The 19,772-nt window shown below is 51.5% G+C and overlaps 1 protein-coding gene across 1 annotated transcript; it reads left to right on the plus strand.

The window, feature by feature from the left end:
• Positions 1-10,724: 10,724 nt before the first annotated feature.
• Positions 10,725-19,772, plus strand: Clec2l (C-type lectin domain family 2 member L). Its single transcript, XM_063249600.1, has 5 exons — positions 10,725-10,959; positions 14,670-14,744; positions 16,891-17,057; positions 17,981-18,081; positions 19,012-19,772. The coding sequence occupies exons 1-5, from the start codon at positions 10,725-10,727 to the stop codon at positions 19,121-19,123; spliced, it is 690 nt and encodes a 229-aa protein (XP_063105670.1). The 3' UTR covers positions 19,124-19,772.

The following is a 19,772-nucleotide window of genomic DNA, read 5'->3' on the forward strand; positions in this document are numbered from 1 at the left end:
TCACACAAGAACTATCACAAAGGATCAACCACTGGAATTTCATGTTATTAAAAAGCTTTTGCAAAGCAAGAGAAACCACCAATAGAGTGAAGAGACAACCCACAGAATGGGAGAAAATGTTTGCTGGCTGTTTCTCAAAGGATTACTACTGAGAACATACACAGAACTAAAAAAAAATCCAGATCTCCAAAATTTAAAGACCCCATCCAAAAATGGGCATCTGAGGTGAATACACACTTCTCAGGCGAAGAAATACAAACAGCAAATAAATACGTGAAAAAATGTTCAATATCACAGGGCATTTGAGAAATGCAAATTAAAACAACACTGAGATTCCATTTCATCTCAGAAAGAATGACCATTCTCAAGAAAACAAGTGATAACAAATGCTGGAGAAGCCATAAGGAAAAAAGGAATCCTTCACCACTGCTGGTGGGAGTGTAGACTGGTGCAGCCACTGTGGAACTCAGTGTGGAGATTCCTCCAGAAACGAGGATTGGAGGTTCCATTTGATCCAGCTATTTTCCTATTATCCAGTATCTTCCCAGAAGGATTTTAAACATACCGCAGTGATATATGTGTATCCATGTTTGTAGCAGCACAATTTTTAATAGCTAGAATTTTAGAAAGAACTCAAAAGTCTGTCCACCTAAGAATGGAAAAAAAGATGTATTTTTATGCAATGGAGTATTACTCAGATTTTGTAAGTAAATGATTGCAACTAGAAATCATACTCTTAAGTGAAATAAATCAGATTTTCATGTGTAAACTTTGTGAGTGTCCCTAGTATGAGAAGCTGAAAGATATTTATATATATATATATATATATATATATATATATATATGTATATATATGATAGTTAAGAAGGTTATAAAATTAATTTCTCTTAGTTCACTAAAAATGATTTGTGCTAATATTGTTTGGACAATTAAAAGCCAACATCTTGTACTCTAAGTAACTAATTTAAAGATAATAATACACAATGTGTTATCCATTGTTACACTCCTATTATCTTGCTGTGAAATTTTTGTCTTTAAGGTACAATTTTAAAAATTGGTAAATTTTATGTCATGAAATTTCATCTCAATGAAAACATTTCTAAAAGTTGAGATGAAATTTCCTTCTGCCTCAGTGAGATGCAGACGTGAAGTAACAATTCAGTTGATTTTTAAAAAGAAAAGGAAATATCTTTATTTCCCCTCAAACCCGAGGGTGTGTGGGTCAAGAATCCGCACTTTTACATAACTAAGGAAAGAGACCAGGGCACTATCCTGAGCTCCACCAGCACCAGGTTCCCTGGGACAGAGCCATCTAGAGATGGGGTCAAGCATTTGGTTATAGCGCAGTGAAATCCCTTCCCCGGGGCATGCAGTGGTGCCGGTCAGAGTGGGCCTGAGAGAGCCCCAGACTTCTGCTTCCTAAGTTCACCCCAATTCTGATCAGGTGCTCTGTAGCAGCAATGACACTGAGAAGGGTTCGCAGGGCGTGGATTTCGGTGTCCAATGCAAGAATCCTCAGGTTAGCGGGGATTTGATAGCACAAGGTTCGCACCTGCTATACCTCTGGAGCACACCTGAGTTCCCTGGAGGGCTGGCTGTTTGGATGGCCTGTGCCGAAGGAGAGGAACACCCTAAAAGCTACCCTCTTAGGGCTGGGAGACAGCGGCTGGGGTGGGGCTCCGTCTCCACCGCTCTGTCCCTCATTTCGCCCACCCCTTAGTGGCTGCAGAAGCTCCTTTCAAAGATCTCACTGAGCAGCCAAGGGTCCTTGTCCCCACCTGGGCCAGCTGAAGCAGACCTGAGAGGAGGACCTGAGCACAAGCAGCTGTCTGGAACGCGGTCCCGGGAGGCATCGGGAAGGGAGCAGGGGAGCCCGCTGACAGACGTGGACTCTGGGTGACTTTGTCCCTGTCACTGACATGTTGATCGTGCTGGGATGTTTCCAGGGTCTGCTGCTCGCCCCCAGTGCTTTGCTCTTAAGCCCTTGTTACCCCCTTTATAGCAACCATGAAGTGTGACCAAAACATATCACGAATAATTTTTTTTGAAAATTTATTATAATAAAAGACACACCACTATTTATCCCCCTCAAAATACTTTCCCTCACTTTAACATACTTGGCCCATTGCTCTTGCCACTTTCTTTTTCTTTTTCCTTTTTTAAAGAGTAGGACAGTTTATTGGGGAGTAGGAACAGGGCATAGGAATAATTCTTGAGAGACAGGAGGGGTTCTGGATGAGCCGCCCTCTGCCGCTTCCTGAAGCTGTTCTGAAGTCTCTTTTGCAAGCATCTTTTTGAGGTGACTGCCATTGCTGAGTGCCATCCAGTGCAAAGACAGGCTCATAAAAACATCACGCTGTGTTCGCATTCACCTTGTCACAGGATCCTGCACCATGCGACTTCTGGTTCTTTCCTGAGGTCAAAATGGCCACGAAAGGGAAATGTTTTGAATCAGATCGGGGCATACAGGCAGCATAACAGCGCGACAAAAAATACTCCAAAAAGGGACTTTCAGGATGTCTTTCAGAGCGTGGCAAAAGTGATGTTTGTTCAAAGTAAGAGGGAGTATTTTGAGGGAGATTGAGGGTCTTGGGTCTTTTACTGTAGTAATTTACAGTAAAAGAGCCTCCTGCTTGAGTTCACTATTCTCAAACTGCCTCACATCTTCTGAAGTTTATTTCCCTAAACCTGCAATCATGGCTGTTCCTGCTGCCGCATCTCTGAGGCTGCCTCACCTCTACAAGGAGGTGTGAAGCCCTGAGCCTGGGGTTCCCATCAGGCACTGCTCGTGTCCTGCTGGCCATCAGGCTGGGGACCAAGCAATGACCCCCGGGGGTGGTGAGTGCAGTGGGCCCAATGGTCATGTGCATGAGGGGCCTCCCCGCCCCTGTCAGAGCTGCGGGCTTCCTTGTGGATCCAAGTGCTCCGAGGGAGGTAAGCAGAAATCATTGGAGCTCGCGGAAACACTCTTTAAGAATCTTTATATAAGTTTCTATTAGTACGTTTTCAGCACAGAGTGATCGCATGCATCGTGGGGAGTTGGTGCCCATACATAACATATCTTCATTCGGGGCTGGGGATTTAGCTCAGCGGCATAAGTGGCTGCCTTGCAAGCAGGCAGTCATGCGTTCAATCCCTGGTACCGATAAAAAGGAAAAAGACAAAACAAACAAACAAAAAAAACCATATCTTCATTCTTTCTAGGTCCCCTCTTCTGCCCTCTCCCCTTCCCATCTCTTGGTCCCCTTCCCATTCTCCCATCTGCAAAAGATCTCCAGTTTCCTACTCTTTACAGAATCTTGCCAACAAGACAATGATCTTTTCCCGGGAATGCACAGAGAAAGTAGGAGGGGTTGAGGAACGTGGCTGGAGGGAGGGCGGGGTTGGGACTGGGCAGGAAAGGCAGTCTGGGACGGGGTCAGCAGAGGAACGACAGAGGTGGCACAGGCCAGGGAGTGACACACAGTCAACCCCACTACACAGTTTTCAGGGCCACTTTGATGGGTGCTTTTGAGTCCTTAGATTCTCAGTCCACACTGGGGATATTGTTGGCTAATGCAAATAGAAGTCACCTGTGTTTAGTAGTTGCTCAATAAATGCAAGGTGACCCTGCACCTTTGTTCCGGTTGTCTGCTTAGATCCTTGTTGTCAGCATCATCCTTAGTTGTTTCTCTGGAAGAAGGACTTAAAGAGAAACAGTGCTACCAACCTTTAAAGGCTCCTTCCTTGTCCTGGTACAGATGAGATGGGCAGCTATGATCCGTAAACAAAGTCTACAACACTCTGTTCTCACAAGATTCATAAGACTGTCTTCTTTCAACACTGATTTTTTTTTGTCTCTCCACTGGAAAGACATACTCCCTGAGAAAAATGTATAAAACCTAGAGCCTTTTCTTTAGGGCTCTCTTGGCCATTTTATACATCAGAAGGTTGAACCGAGGCAAATGTACCATTGACAAAATCCTCCTGTTTTCCCCCATTGGACTCTCTGATCTCTTGGATTCTGCAACATTTCTAGTGACCTAGATGGGACTGAAAAATTTGCTGTCACTTTTGCCTACAAGGTGGAGAGGACCCAAACTGTGGAAGTCCTAAGACCTGTGGCCCCACTGAGTGAAACTTCGCTCAAAGAGATCAGCCTTCGCAAACCCTGGCGACCTCTCTGCTGTCCGCACACCTTAACCTAAAGGGAATTCAAGATGATTCTGGAACAACGGCATGCTCCAGAACTGTGGTAACATTTTGAGGGTCCATCGGGGAGCCTGTTCCATTAGGATGGAAGAGATGGCTGATCGCTCCCGGGTATACAAGTGATCCTTCTCGGGGGAGTCAGATGACACCTACAGCCCCAAGTAGAATGTGGGCATGTCAATGGTGAGAGCTGTTCTCTAACCATACACAGGGCCTGCCTGCAAAGAGAATGGCTCACAGGTGACGCTAACAGCTCAAGAGACAGGCTTGCAATGAAAGTGACTCAAAAAGAGGTGTACTGAGCAGCCATACTTCAAAGGAGTCTAGCAAAATCAACACCTAGCCTAGAAGAGTGGAAGAGGCAGGGGTGGCCTGAGATAAAAGTAGCTCACAGGTGAAGTGGGAGTGGCCTGCAGCTGAGTTCAGACAAAACCTACACCCAAGTTGGGAAAAACCAACCTAAAGCAGGGAGGACCACGGTGCACCAGGTGTGTGTGGAGGAGGAGGGTGTGGAAGCAAGAGAAAACCTGTTCAGCTTTAGTGCCCTGGGATGTGTAGACAGGGCACCACAGACAGGTTGTTGGGAGAGAGATAAAAACAAACAAACAAACAAACTGTGAAATGTAATGGGAGTGGTAATCTGCCTGGGTGAGTCCTGCCATGGGAAGGATGCTGGCTGGTCCAGTGGCTGGGCAGGGACAGAGGTGCTGGGTCAAGAGATTTAAACCCAACTACACCTGCCACCATTAAAGGGACAAAGCAAGGGTTGTCTCTTCAGTTCAGGGAGAGTGTGAGGCGGCATGCTGGAAGCACTTGGGACCCAAGCATAGGGCTGTACACCAGCAGCCGCAGGCTGTGTGCTCGGTAGGGCGAGATGGAGGAGCACAAGCTGGCTCCAGCATCTGGGCAGTGCCTACTAGACGTCATCAGCCTCATGCTGTCTGCAAGCATCTGAAAGTTGAAGAAGCCCCATCCTGGGGTTGAATGGACAGAGTCCAGAAGCTATGATCAGTCCTGCTAAGTAAGTCTAAGAAGGTTTTATGGGGAAATCAAATTATAAATTTTAGCCAATTTTTTTTTTTTTATCGGTATAGGCGATCGAACTCACGAGCACCTGCTTGCAAGGCAGGTGCTTATGTCGCCGAGCTAAATCCCCAGCCCCAATTTTAGCTAATTTGTAAATACACTTTTGGTATCCAATTTGAGCTGAAATACTTCTGTACATTACAAATTCTTCAGGGTTTACTCACTCTTTTCCCTGCTCTCTGTTGGTTTAAGATGAGAACACTGATTCAAGGTTACTCAGAAGTTTGTTGTCAGTGAGTCAAATTTAAAATGTAACAAAAAGAAAAGGAAAAAAGAGAGAAAAGGACACTTCATAATCCAAGTGGGTGGCAGCCAAGTTTGTTATAAAAGGTTTATAGTAAGTCGGATGAAAAAAAGTATTAAGAAAGCTGTAGGTATCATAAACTTTTGATATGAGAGGATTTTGTATGGTAAAAGTTTTGTCTTGCTAAAGAGATAAAAAGAGATAATGACAGAATTGGAAAGATTACAATTGTCAGAGAAAAGCTTGTGGAAGTAGTTTATCAAAAGAAATAAGTGTAGCTACTTGTTAGTTTGGTAGAGCTCAGCTTGGTCCCTCTAAAAACTCCAGGAGAAACTGATCAAATTGGCCTGAAGGGAAAGTGCTTGGGAAAATGTTTGTGTCACAACAGGGTAAATAAGAGAAGACAATGGTCAGAAGCTACCCACTAAAGTGCACCTTAAAGAACTTTAAAAGAGGCTATACAGGAGACTGAAGTTAACCCCCGAGAGGCTGAGAACTTATTTATTTAGGTTGAGAACTCTTTATGAAATAGGTTGGCCCTCCTTTCTTGTTGTATGGCAGACCAAGGGGATGACGGACAAAGAAGACTGGGCATGTATATGGGGTGATAAGCAGGGACAGAGGACAGCAAAGACACTGGACAGATGCACCCTGCCTGGTTACAGCCTTGCATGGAGGATGAAAGCAGGGGCCCATTCGTGGACTTTATGTTAGATAATGGAGCTGAGCACTTGGTGGTGACACAACCCACTGGGCTGCTATTCAAGAAAGATGTGATTATTGTAGGAGCCACAGGGATCCCCCCCAAAGAGGCCATTTTGCCTACCAAAAAGGTGGGTCATAGGGGGAATGAGAGGTCCAACATGTGCCTTTGTATCTTCCAAGTTGCCCAGTTCCCCTACTCTAAAAACTAGGGGCTACAAGTAGGTGTGACTTTAAGCCTGGCTTGAGCAAGGGCTATGATGTTGATCCTCACTGTCCCACCAGCAGATGAATGGAGACTGTGCTCAGATAAGACAAAAGCCAGGAACAGATGAGCTACATAGCCTGAAATATAAAATTTCCAGGGTGTGGGCCAAAGAGAACCCACCTGGGCTGGCTGTAATCAAGCATCAGTGATAGCGGGAACACCAATTTGAGTTCACCAGTGCCTCCTCCCCCACACGCCTGTCACCTGGGAACACCCTTCTCTTGCTGGTGTGTAAACCAAGGACTGTTGGGTACAGACTGCTCTGGACTTATAGGCTGTAAATCAGGCCCCCGAGACTATCCAGTCCATGGTTCCAAATCCATACAGGCTGGCGGGACTCATTCCAACAAGTGCTGCCTGGTTTATTTGCTTGGACTTGATGCTTTTCTCTGTCTCTTTGTACCAGTCTGTTAGCCCATCTTTGCGTTTCAGTGGGAGGGTCCTGTCACAGGCGTAATGAAATAGCTCCCTGGACTAGGCTTCTCCAGAGGCCTAAGAACTGCCTCTACAGTCTCTGGGGAGGTGCTGGCTATCAGTCTCAAAGCTCTCATCACACCAGGGGACAATTACATCCTGCTGCTCCTTTTAACAGCTCTGTCTTGTGAGCACTGCTCTAGTCCTCCTGCATCTACTTTGGGAAGCTGGATGTGAGATACCCAAGAAAAAGTCACAGATTTGCTGAACAGAGGTCAAATACTGGGCTTCACAGTGATTCAGGGGGAATGTCAAGTAGGTGCAGGGTGAAAGCAGGCTATCTGTGCCCTTCCAACCCCATCCACTTGGCACCAAATAAGAATTTCTGGGGGCAGTGAGGTTCTGTCAAATCTGGACCCCCGATCTTTCACTCACAGCTAAGCCCCTATATGTAGCCATAATGGAGCAGGGAAAGAAAGGAGCCCCTTCTGCGGGAAGCTGACCAGGAAGAGCATTTAAACAGATCAAAGACGCCTTGACCCAAACCCACTCCTTTCTTCCTATTTGTCCATGAAGGGAAGGGAATGGCCATGGGAGTTTAACTCAGGTCTTGGGATCCTGGTACCTCCCAGTGCACACTTGTCAAAACAGTTAGATCTGTGGCCTAGCATGGACTCCACGCTGCAGGGCACTTGCTGCCACTGCCCTGCTGATGCAGGAAGCTGACGTTGGAGTAACCACGGACCATTTGAGTACTGTACTCAGTCATAACCTTGTTGGACCAGAGAGGGCACCAGTGGCTCTCAAATCCAAGGATGACATGTTGTCAAGGGCTCCTGTGAGAAAATCCCCCATAAGCTTAGAGACTGTGAACGCCACCTGAGAGCCACCTAGCCACTCTCTCCCTTCACCATTGTGGAGAAGTAGTAAAGTGTTTTTGACCCAGGAAGATCCCACAGATTATCCCCTTGGAGATCCAGATATCAGATGTTTCACAGAGAGGAGTAGCCTTGTGCTAGAGGGGGTTTGACATGCAGGATATGCAGTGGTGACACTGGACTCTTTGGTAGAGGCCCAGCCTCTGCCCACTGGAACCTCAGCCCAGAAGGCAGAGCCAATAACCTTGACAAGGGCTCTTTTACTAGTGAAGGGCAAAAAAGCTCACATCTATACTGATTCAAAACATGCCTTTGCAACATTACATGTACACAGGGGTCACATGTCAGGGAAGTAGACTCTTGACTGCTGGGGAGAAGAATAAAGTACAAGGAGGGAATTTTACTGCACACTAGATGCAGTAAGGGGCCCAGAGAAAGTGGCCATTATGCACTAGAGGGCACACCAATGGACTGGAAGCCAGAGGGAACCAAAAAATTGACAGAGAAACAAAATGGGTAGCTATGAGAGCCTGAGAGAGGGACCATAGTCATGCCCCTCATCCTGGAGCCACACCTCCAAGAGACCCCAAATTACTCTCCAAAAGAGAAAGCCTAGGTTCCCTGAGAAGCTGGGAAGTATGTTAAGGGTGGATGGTGGAAGGTTGCTGATGGGAGGCTAGCTACCCTCAGAGTGTTGGGCCCCACATTTGTACGACAATTCCATCAGGGGTCTTACAAGGGAAAGATGGCATTAAAAATATTATGAGACTGCCATTTCCATATGACATGACTCACTGCCATCATTCGGGCTGTTTGTGAGCAATGCATGACCTGTGCCCATGGCAAGGGTTCACCTGGCCCCCAGGTTTCCAGGAAACAGGAGCTGTCCTGTGTGAAAACTCACATAGATTTTACTGAATTGCCTTGAGCTGGTGGATATCAATGTATGTTAGTGCTTTTCTGCACATTTCGAGGTGGGTTGAAGCTTTCCCCTCCAGTACAGAAAGCTCATAAGAGGTGACCAAGGTGCTGTCACACCTGTAATCCCAGCACCTGGGAGGCTGAGGCAGGAGGATCATTGCGACTTTGAGACCAGCCTGAGCTACAAAGTGAGCTCAATGCTAGCCTGAACTGCATAGTGAGACCTTGTCTCAAAAAGACCCTCCCCCCAAAAAAAGATTTGACAGCCCTTTCCTTAACGTTAGACAGTGGAACAGCATTCACAGCCAAGATAGTCCAGGAGTTCACACAGATGTTAAAGATACAATGGAAACTTCAAATGACTTACTGGCCACAGAGCTCAGAAAAAGTGCAGCACATAAATCAGATACTCCAACAATTGTTTAAAAAGTACTGTCAAGAGACACTTAAGATGAGATCAAATCCTTCCCATGGCCATTCTCCAAGCTTAGTACATCCCCACCCAACAAATGGGATATTCCTCTTATGAAATCTTGGTTGGCCTGCTACCCTTCATCATAGGTAAAATTAAGGATAATCTCTATAAATTAGGAAAATTGAACTGAAGGAGACAGATGCAGAGTTTGGGGACAGACATGCAAGATATTCATGGCTGGGTACGAGAGAGAATGCCCGTGAGCCTGACAGACCCAAGTACACCCATTCAAGCCTGGGCATTTTGTTTGGATTAAAAAAATGAAATCCCAACCACCCTGGATCCTTATGACATAGGCCCTATACTGTAATATTGTCCACCCACACTGCTCTCAAAGTTATAGGAATTGTGCCTCGGATCTACCAGAGTCAGCTGAAACTGGCAGCCCGAGACAAGTGGACCAGCCGGCAGGACCCAGACCCTCCAAACCAACTGATCCTGCAGCGAGATTGGGTTGACACCAAAGATGACAGCCCTGCTTTGGTACCCCAGAAGCTAGTTAGTCTACACACGGCTGAGACGTGAGGATCAACAGAATTACAGCAGCATAAGTCTCTTGGCCTTTTTGTTATAATTCTCCTTCTGCCCCGTAGGGAACCAACCCCCTCCCCCCATAATGGGGTAAATAATAACAATGATGCTCTCTATTAAAACAGATCGTAGAAAGCATCCAAGAGGGCGAATGAGGCAGGACTCAGAGAAAAACAAGCTTTCCCAGCTTCAACAGTGGCCCTCTAAGCCTTGAACCGCCTCCTCTCCCATGGCTGTAACTCCCTGCCTGGTACAGCCTGGCAACTATGACCTGTAAGCAAAGTCCATAGCACTGTGCCCTCACAGCATGCATAAGGTTCTGTCTTCTTTCCGGGCTGACTGATTAACTGTCTCCCCTCTGTACCTTTGCTTGCAAACCCCCCAGTTTGCACTAGGAAGACCAGTTCCCTTAGCAAAATGTGTGAAACCTGGAGCCTTCCCTTTAGAGTTGGCTCAGCCATGCTGGACGTCATAAGGTCGAGCTGATTCAGTTGTACATCTGATAAAAATCCTCCTGTTTTCCCCCACTGGTCTCTGATCTCTTGGATTCTGCAACGTTCTCATTTATCCAGATTCTGGGGGCTAGGGCCCAGCCCCTACCTGTCTACTTGGCCCGCAGGACAGCTCAGAAAGCCCTCATCTTCCTCCAGGCCCCTGTCTTCCTCGGCCGCTCCTGCTGCCCAGGTGAGCTTTATCCCCATTTGAACAGATGACAAGCGGAGGCCCGGGAGGTGGAGCTAGAGGACAGCGGGTCTACGGGCGCGCGGACAGCTGTCATCCAGCTCCTGCTCTGCAGCATCCGGCGGGGCGCTGGGCGGGCTGGGGACCGGTCTGTCCCCACTACCGCGCCGCCTCCCCGCGGCTCGCGTCCTCCGCTCCGCCTCCCTTTGCTCCCAGCCTCCGGCCTCTCCGGGCGCGCTCGGCGCGGGGAGCCAGGCTGGGCCCGGGTGCAGCGCCGCAGCCTCGCGCACGGAGCCGGCCTGGGGGGCCCGCGGGGCGTGCGGAGCGCCGGGCATGGAGCCGGCCCCGGAGCCAGCTCGGGAGCCCGCCCGGGAGCCCCCGGCGCCCCGGGACCCAGGCCGCGAGCCCCCCGCGCGCGCCCGGCCGCCGCCCCCAGCCGCGCGCCCCGCGCCCGCCGCGCCCAGACCGCGCTCGCCCGCCGAGGCCGAGGCCCGCGGCCCCGAGGGGCTGCTGCGGCGATCGGGCTCGGGCTACGAGGGCAGCACCAGCTGGAAGGCAGCCTTGGAGGGTAAGCGCGGCCGCTCGCCCGGTCACTTTTGGAGCGCGCCGGGCATCCACTCAGGGTCCGGGGTGCCGCCGGCTGCGGGCCGGCACCGGGAGCCCAGGCCACCCCGCCAGGATCTCCGCCGGTGACCTTGGCGCTCGCTTCGCGCTGAGCGCGGGGTCCCTGCGGGAAGACTCGGGCGTCCGCGCCTGCACGTGTGGTGAGCGCGCACGCAGCTCGGGTGGCTTCGGCGCCTTCTGCGGGCTGAGGGGGAGCTGGTGGTGATGGGGCGCGGGGCGGGACCCCCGAGGGCATGTTTCTTGCCTGGTTGGGTCCCCCTGCCCTGCTCCACTGGCACAGGGAACGGCCGGCTGGCCAGGGGCAGCAATCGCGGTGGGAATGGACTTCAAGTTCGTGACTTGGTTCAGGAAACTGGGTTTAGAGATGCGGGAAGGGACAAGAACGAGGGCTCGCCGCCCTCCAAGGTTTTCAGGATGCTTTTGGGACCCCAAGTTCAAGGGCAGAGGGTGAGCTGGCAGCATCAACTAGAAAAGGATGTTTTCCTGGAGGGCTTCCTGCAGTAGGTGAATGCTTAGCGGTGTGGAAATGACACAGGAGGGCGGCTGGAGCTGGGCCGGCCTGGGTGGGGGCCTGAGCCTGTGTCGGGGATGGGATGTGGTGGGGAAGAGGCGCCTGAAGGGCCCCGAAGGCCATGCCAAGGGTTAGAGGCTCAGGGTCCAGAGGGAGGGCCTGAGGTCCAGGCAGTGAGGAGGATGGGGCAGCAGTCTGGACTTGGGCAGCATCTGTGCCCAGGTGTGGGGACTGTGGAGGGCTCCACCTGCCACCCTGCCCTTGGCCCTGTTGACTGTGGCTGCTGAGCCTAGCTGTCAGCTGGAGAAGGACAGGAGACATTCTCTGGGCACTTGTCCTGCCCAGTCCATGAGTGGCACCTACCTGTGCTCCACCCTAATCCCACCTACCCTGACCTGGCTCCCTGCATGACTCAGGCCACCCTGTGTCCCCCAGTGCACCCAGACCAACCCCACCCTTGATAGGCTGTGGTTCTTGGTGCTCAGCCTCGGCTTTGACGTCTCCACAGGGCTCCTGGGACATGGAATGTGTGTCCCGGTGGGGACTTGCCTTCTGCTGGACCCAAGAGTGTCCTGGGCCTTCCGCGGTGTCAGAGGAGGGGAGCCGGGGCTAGGGTGGTCCTGGGCTAGGCCCATGCACACCCCTGCCCTAACAGGTCCCGGCCAAGGGCCATGCCAGCCGCTGGGGTGCAAAGTGTCTGGTGAACCTGATCCAGACCCTGCCCCCACTGTGCCTGACAGTTTTTTGGGCTTGCCTGAGCCTCACTTTCCTCATCTGCTCAGTCAGATCTCTACCTCTGGGGGGCATACAGACCAAGGGCCATGTGTGTGTTCTGTTGTGGTGACCCTTGTCCCAGCTCCCAGATGTAGCACCCTATGATCTGGCAGGGGAGCCTAGGAATCATGGGTGATTCATAGTCACCTGAAACTGACCTTGAGTCCACTCCTCTCTCCAAACTGGAATCCATGTAATGACTCACAGTTGATTGGGTGAGGGATTTGGGGCCATAGGGTCTCACAACCTCTGCTTGGCCACACACCTATCTTGAGAGACAGGAGACAGCTTTTTTTGAGGGTCTTGCTATGTAATTCAGGCTGGCCTGGAACTCAGATCCTCCTGCCTCAGCCTCCAGAGTGCTGGGACCATAAGCATTCATCACCACACTGAGCTTGACCCAGTTTAGCCTCCAGGGGGCATGGAACAGTTATCAGGCACCTGCTCTGTGGGTTTCACCGTTGTTCTCTCTTTAATTCTCACCTCAAGTGGGGTTGATGCGTGCTATCTGTTGTATAGTTTAGGACGCTGAGCCCGAGAGTCTGTGTTGCTCCCAAGGACACAGCTTGGATGCCAACACGTGAAACCCCTGTGGGGTTTGCTCCAGCAGTCTGATGTGAGAGCTCTTACCCTTTCCTGTGGCACCAAGGACTTCAGCTCACCAGGCTCATCGCAGGGATCAGATTGTGCTTCGCTGTGCATCTGACTCTCTCCCCCAGCCCCTCAGACAGCTGCCACCTCTGGTGTAGACCCTGCCACCTCCTCTCGGGTTGGGAGCTCCTGCAGCAGAGAGCCAAGGCCGGGAGTGGGGCCTGGAGACTTCCTTAGATGAGTGGTGGCCTTACACTGAGTAGGTAGAAAGGTGGACAGAGGTTCCAGTGGCTGGGTCTCTCCTGGGGACTGAATGTTTCCTTCACCCCAGGCTCAAGCCAGGGGCAGCAAAGGTGACCCAGAGCTCTGGCTGGGTTCTGGAGACACCGGGTGACTGAGATGCAGATATTTCTGGTGCCAGGGGTGGGAGGGGGGCACAGTGGCCAGAACAAGACAGTGGGGACAGAGTGAGTCTGTGTTCCTCAGGCTATAGATTTTTCAGTGCTCACCAATTCTGAATTTTTAATGTTGAAAGTTTCTGGATTAGGCAGAAACCCACAACTTCCTGATCAAAACCACACATGCATATTTAGCAAATCTTCTTACAGATGTACAAATTACCAAGCTGTACATCTGAGGGTTTTTCATAGTCAGGATGATGCTGGCCAGGCTCTGCCCCTGATGATTTAGAGACGTCAGCCACAGCCTTTTTGGACCACTGACACAAGGATGATGGGAATTTTCTTGGGTTTATGAGCCAGAGTTTCCCAGTTGTTCCTTCTAATATTAGTCTAACTCATACACATTTAGAAACCCAAATAACCCATATCTTTCAACTCCCTCTATTATGGGCTATTGCATAGGGGAAGTAACTACTGAGGTGAGACCGTGTTAACTTTTCAAAGGCAACGGTGGTGCTAGAAGGGAGTTAATACCTTGGAAATCCTGAAGAATTCCTTCCAGTTGGTACAGTCAGTAGTCTGAGTTCATAACTCCAGGGCCACGGTCACCATGGAGATGAGGGAACCAGCTGCTCCTTGGGGAGGTGCATGGCACACCTTTTCTGAGATGGTTGATGAAAGATGCACTCCTGCATGATGAAGGAGTAAACTGAGACAGAGGAAGAAAGGAGGAGAAGCAGGAAAGCCAGCACAGCAGAGGGAGAGGGAAATCCTCAGGCCACTGCTGTATGGCGACCTCAAAGTGGCAATGGCGTTTAGGAAACAACCAGCCCGGAGATTTAGCTCAGTGGCCCAAGCGCCTGCCTGGAAACAACCAGCTAGATTGGAGCAGGTCAGAGCGAGATTCAGGGGCCACCTCTTTAAGCAGCTTGTTTTGGGCGGAATGCTAGTTCCCTTTCAAAATTCTTATATTAAATGTCTAATGGCTTCGTGATACAAAAAAGGTTAAGATTGGGAAGGGGAAGGAAAGAAAAAAGAAATCAACAAGTGTTGGTGAGGATGTGTGGAAATGTGAAATGCTCTAGTCACTGGAAAGCAGTTTGACAGTTTTTCCAGGAGTCACACAGAATCGCCATATGACCCAGCAATTCCTCTCCTAGGCATATACCTAGAAAGCAGGGACTCAGAGAAATCTGTGTGCGTTATTCACAGAAGCCAAATTTGGGAGCAATCCAAGGACTATCAACAGGTGCACGGATAAACAACCTGACCGGTCCATGTGGTGGCATAATATGAAGCCAGGAAAGGGGTCAAGTTCTAACATATATGCCTGAGTGCATGTGGGCAGCTGGACATGCACCTCTCTCCTCTCTGCAGATACCACCACACGGCTCCTGCTGGGCGCGATCGCGGTCCTCCTGTTTGCCATCCTGGTGGTGATGAGCATCTTGGGTAAGTGCACAATTCTGGGTCCCAGATTCCCCTGACCTGTCCCAGGCACAGCTCACGAGGTGGAGAGAGGCCCCTGGCATCCCTGGAGCTCTGGGGGACACAGCAGGTCTGAGACAGTGTTGGTTGTTGGTGAGATTTTAGCCTAAAATAATACATTCATACATAGCTATCCATGGGTCCTTTTGTAAGCAGTGTGGGTACAGAGGGTACCCAGGTATTATTCTCTAAACGATGCAACAACTAGGACAAATTTGATGTAGGCTGGGTAAGTGGCAGTTTTTGTAGGAGGTGGTTTGGGGACAAGGGTCTTTAAATATCATATTGTACTCTAGTAGGCTGGGGCCTGGGGATTGCAAGTTCAAGCCCAGTGTGGGCAACCTGGCAATTCAGTGAGACCGTGTCTCACAATAATTTAAAAAGATTAGCACGTTAGTGTCCCCTCCACCCAGGGATAAGTGCAGTGACGGGGTAATAAATACCGCTGGTGGCTTCCCAGAGCAGGAGACACGCGCTGAACTGTGAAGAATCAGTAGGAATTTCCCAGAGACAGTGGGTGAAGTGCACGTGCGCACGTGTGTATGCGCGTGCGTGTGAATAACTCCCTCTACGCTCTTCGATCATGCACCCAGGGACATGAAAATTACCTCAAACAATAGATTACAGGAGAAAAGACAGAAGTTTTGTTAATGCTTATATTTACGGGAATTAACAGAAGAGAAAGGAAACTCAGAGAAGTGGAAGCTTATACTTTTTTAAACAGAGAAAAGAATTTTGGCTTCATTGATAAATTGTGGGAATGAAAGAAGAAATAAAGAAGGACAGGTGTGGCTCTAGGAACAGGGAACCAGCCACTTTTGGGGGACTCCAGTCAGTGTGTGTCGTGGCTTCTTCAGGGTTTGCAAAAGGGATCTCGGTGCCTCTGTCTTTATTCTGTGCGAAGCACTGTGCCACCAGGGTAGACTTTTTAAATGAGAGTTAGTCCCCCGGCAATCAGGCCGCCCATATGATAAGCCCCACTTTGGAGGGTGCTTAGGACAGGATACTGTGGCCACTGGGCCCAGCTGCCCTTCCTCAGAAAAACTGCTGTGAATGGAGTCGCTTTCCTTTCATCTTCTGGCTAGGCTGCCAGTCAGGGCAGTGTGTAGACTGAGCCCATCATGACTGTAGCGAGGTGCCCATATCTCTGGGGAGACTCCTGTCCCAGCCAGGCCTCACTGAACCGTGTGCCAGGGACTGCCTGCCTGGCTGTAGCTCTTGGGGAGGACTCTGCAGGCTGTTGAGTACCATGGGCGTGTTCCTGGCTCTGCTTCACTCCACACTGTAATCAATTGCTTGTGTGAAAACAAACGAATGCGCTTCTCAGATTTGCAGGAAAGCAATCCACAGACACAATTCCATGTGGCAGACATGATGGGGGGAAATTTGCCTTTAAAAACAGAAATGCTGAGCCAGAGTGAATGAGGTAGATGTGGTGAGGATAAGTAGAGGGGAGCTTTAAGGCTGAGTGTCCCCATCCAGGGGCTGGGACACCTGGCTCAGAAGCAGGTCCTGTCTAAGTGCAGGGCTTAGCTTCTCCCCCAAGGAGCCCTGGGTGGGCCTGTTGGCTGCAGCCTGCAGATGGGAGGGCAGCTCTGTGCTCACAGGGCCCCTGGCAGAGCCCCAGCACGTGGCTCAGGGGCTGTCCTGGTGGCACTCATGCAAGGAGTGGTGGAGGAGATAGCATTGGAGTGACTAGGAGGGGAGCTGGCATCTCCTTCCTGAGAGAACGGTCTGCTCTGGGTCACCGGAAGTAGGCCTAGCTCACCAGGGGGCAGGCTGGGGCTCAGTATTTAGCGAGAACTTTCCAGCAGCTCAGTGGTGGACAAGGCTGCCTGTGGCCTCCCGGTCCCTTCCCAGTCTGAGTTTCTGGGGTTCCATGCCTGGGAGCTGAGAGAGGAGAGAGAAACCCAGAGGCTCACCTGCTGCCCTGTCCCAGTTCCCTTTTGTCATGCATTTTAGTCCCTGTGGGCACTGTGAGCTCCACAGCATCTCTTTGGGGTACCAATGTTGAGGTAGGTGGAGGGAACCATGGGCAGCAGGGTGGGATCCTTGGGGCCAGCTGGTGGCCAGCATGTTGGTGGATGTTGAGCCCTGTCTCCTCCTGCAGCCTCCAAGGGCTGTATCAAGTGTGAGGCGCCCTGCCCGGAGGACTGGCTGCTCTACGGGAGGAAGTGCTACTTCTTTTCTGAGGAACCAAGAGACTGGAACACGGGCAGACAGTACTGCCACACCCACGAGGCTGCGCTGGCTGTGATCCAGAGCCAGAAAGAGCTGGTGAGGGTGACCCCACAGTCCCTGGGCTCAGGGAGAGCCACAGCAGGCAGGCCACGTTCCCTGTAACACATGTGTGGGGGGCCACCCATCCGCTGCATAGCCATAGGTGTGCAGGTGGTCCTGAGGGCCTGGACAAGTCCCCCTCCATGGTCAGGGCCCCTTACTGCAGCCCAAATTAGCATTATAAAGTGTAAGAATGACCAGGCGTGGTGGTACATGCCTGTAATCTCAGACCCCAGGATTGAGGTTCAAAGATTGCCGTGAGTTCGAGGCCAGCCTGAGCTACACAGTGAGTTTAAGGTCAGCCAGTACTACATAGCGAGACCCCATCTTGAAAAACAAAACTGTAAATTTAAATCAGCACTTTTTAAAAAAAAATTGTTCCAAATCAGGAGATGCACTCTCATTTAATATCCTGCCAGTTTTATCAACAGAAATGTGAAAGAAACAGAATGACCGAATCTTGGTCAGTGTGGGTTTGAGCTACAGTGTGGCAGGGATCCAGAATAGCAGGGTCTAAAGCCCGCTGTGTGTCTTTGGTACAGTGTTTCTCCTTCTGCAGAGAAAGGTCCAGGAAGATGCCAGTCTGAGTCCTGAGATTTGTCCCACATGAGCCAGCCAGGGGGAGTCCCTAAGCCTCCTGCCACCAGGACTGGCCAGGGCTGCCAAGCTTGAGGGCCCAGCCATGCAGGCCTCTTGGTCAGTGGGTGCACAAACCAGAGCTGGGGCCCTTGTAGGCTCCTGAGGGTGGCTGTGGGGATCTCAGAGGGTTCTGCCCCCTGGCTTCCGATCTCCAGGCCGTATCACCCTGCTGGTCTGTGCATCCTGACACCAAGTCTTCCAATCCAAGTTTTGTTGCGTCATGAGCAGTAGTCAGGACAGTGCCTTGACTTGGATGCTTTCTTTTCTCTTTGCTTTTGCAGGAATTTATGTTCAAGTTCACAAGGAGAGAGCCTTGGATTGGCCTGCGCAGAGTTGGGGACGAATTCCACTGGGTCAATGGGGACCCCTTTGATCCACACACGTGAGCTGAGGCTTCATCTTGTAAAGGAAGGCCTGATGCTGGGACCCAGCTCTTGGGAGAAGTGCTCCATTTCATGGCAGCTAGAGATGCCAGCTGTGGGCAGTGGCTGGGCCCACCCAGGAGAAGGGCTTTAGCTCTCCCTGCCCATGCCCATGGGTCCAGGCTGCTTTGATAGTTCTGCCTCAGGCAGCCCTCAGAGCTCGGGGAAAAGCCCAGGCTGTGACAGTGAGGGTGATGATGGCGTAGGGGGGTGGGGGCAGTTGAAGCTAATGACACACAGTGCGGGGGTGCCTGTAGGGGAGCAGAACCTCAGAGGACTGGGCCGGGGGTGCCAGCCCCATGATGATGGTGCATGAGTGTTCCCAAAGCTAAAGCTCTGGGGTCCCTCTACCACATTGCTTGTGGGATCCCACCAGAGACCTGAGATCAGGGCGAGCAAATGAGATGCCTTCAGAACCCACCCAGATTCGTGTGTGGCTTCAGTGACAGCGCCCCAGCTGTCTAGTGTTATTGGGGTTGTTCCCATCTGCCCCTTGCTCATGTGGCTCTTTTAATTCTGTGCTGAGCGCTCACGTATGCCTGACCCCAGGCGTGGCTGGGAGCTGGGATGACAGTGACAGTGACAGTGTTCCAAGCTGGCTGCCTGGGGGCTGCAGGGGTAGACACAGCTCCCCACAAGGCTATGATGAGCAGTATCTGCAGGGCAAGCCGGGTGCTGTGGGAGAGAGGACATGCCCAGGTTGGTCCTCCAAGTCAGGCATGTGGTAGCCACCCTGGAAGATAAAGAGAGCCATGGGACATTGGGAGGAGATGGGGAGGCCATGCCAGAAGCTGCTGAGGGGGTGGGCACAGGCCACAGGGCCTCCCGGGGAATCTGGGATGGTTCCCCGGCCAGTCCCCAGCTCCTGGTCTCTTCTCTCCTGGTCACAGATTCGCCATCTCGGGCCCAGGTGAGTGTGTCTTCGTGGAGCCCACCCGGCTGATGTCCACAGAGTGTCTGATGACCCGGCCCTGGGTGTGCAGCAAGATGGCCTACACGTGACAGGGACAGGCCAGAGGCGGACGGAGGCGTCTGTTCTGAGCCCAGCCTCCAGTGGGGGTCACCTGCCCTCTGCAGGGGGAAGAGCTGGGAAGGACCTGTCCCTGTCCTGGCCCCTCTCAGGCTCTAGAGCTCCTGAATCCCTGGTTCCTGGTCTCCTCTGTCCCCAGGCAGGTCCTGTGGCTCAGCAGTTGAATCCCATATGCTAAGCAGCGTGGCCATCTTCCTCCATTACACAGGCGCGCACACACGCATGCGCACACACACACGCGTGCACGCACACACACACACACACACAAACACACGCACAGGCCCTTCCCAGCAGTGTCCCTCAGCAGCGCTCCAGCCCCTCCCCAGCCCCGCTGGAACCTTCCCTCCTTGCTGTGGCCCTAGTGCCAGGGGGAAGGCTGGTGGCTGCCGGGTGTCTGTCACCACCTGTCATCAGTCAGGGGCTCCACGGGCCCACCCCCCTCCAGATTGCTGGGGTGGCAGATGGGCAGGTGTCCCCTCACCTTGGCCAGCCATGCTCAAGGCCTGCAGGCCCCACACCCACCCTTTTTGCCTTGCTGGGGTCCCCAGGCAGGGCCCCCCGCTGGGTCCGTGGTGCTGCTGTATTGGTCACTAACGGAATAAAGAGATGACTGGCATCAGA

Source organism: Cavia porcellus, unplaced genomic scaffold (assembly GCF_034190915.1).
Source record: "Cavia porcellus strain 051 isolate PalLab524CR breed Dunkin Hartley unplaced genomic scaffold, mCavPor4.1 scaffold_6, whole genome shotgun sequence".
NCBI classification, from domain to species: domain Eukaryota; kingdom Metazoa; phylum Chordata; class Mammalia; order Rodentia; family Caviidae; genus Cavia; species Cavia porcellus.

What these genes read in the sequence shown, in the direction of transcription:
- Clec2l (XM_063249600.1), top strand. Translation starts at nt 10,725, where the DNA reads ATGGAGCCGGCCCCGGAGCCAGCTCGGGAGCCCGCCCGGGAGCCCCCG. An exon ending in GGTGGTGATGAGCATCTTGG is followed by an intron (nt 14,745 to 16,890) that starts GTAAGTGCACAA and finishes CTCCTCCTGCAG; the next exon opens with CCTCCAAGGGCTGTATCAAG. An exon ending in GACCCCTTTGATCCACACAC is followed by an intron (nt 18,082 to 19,011) that starts GTGAGCTGAGGC and finishes TCCTGGTCACAG; the next exon opens with ATTCGCCATCTCGGGCCCAG.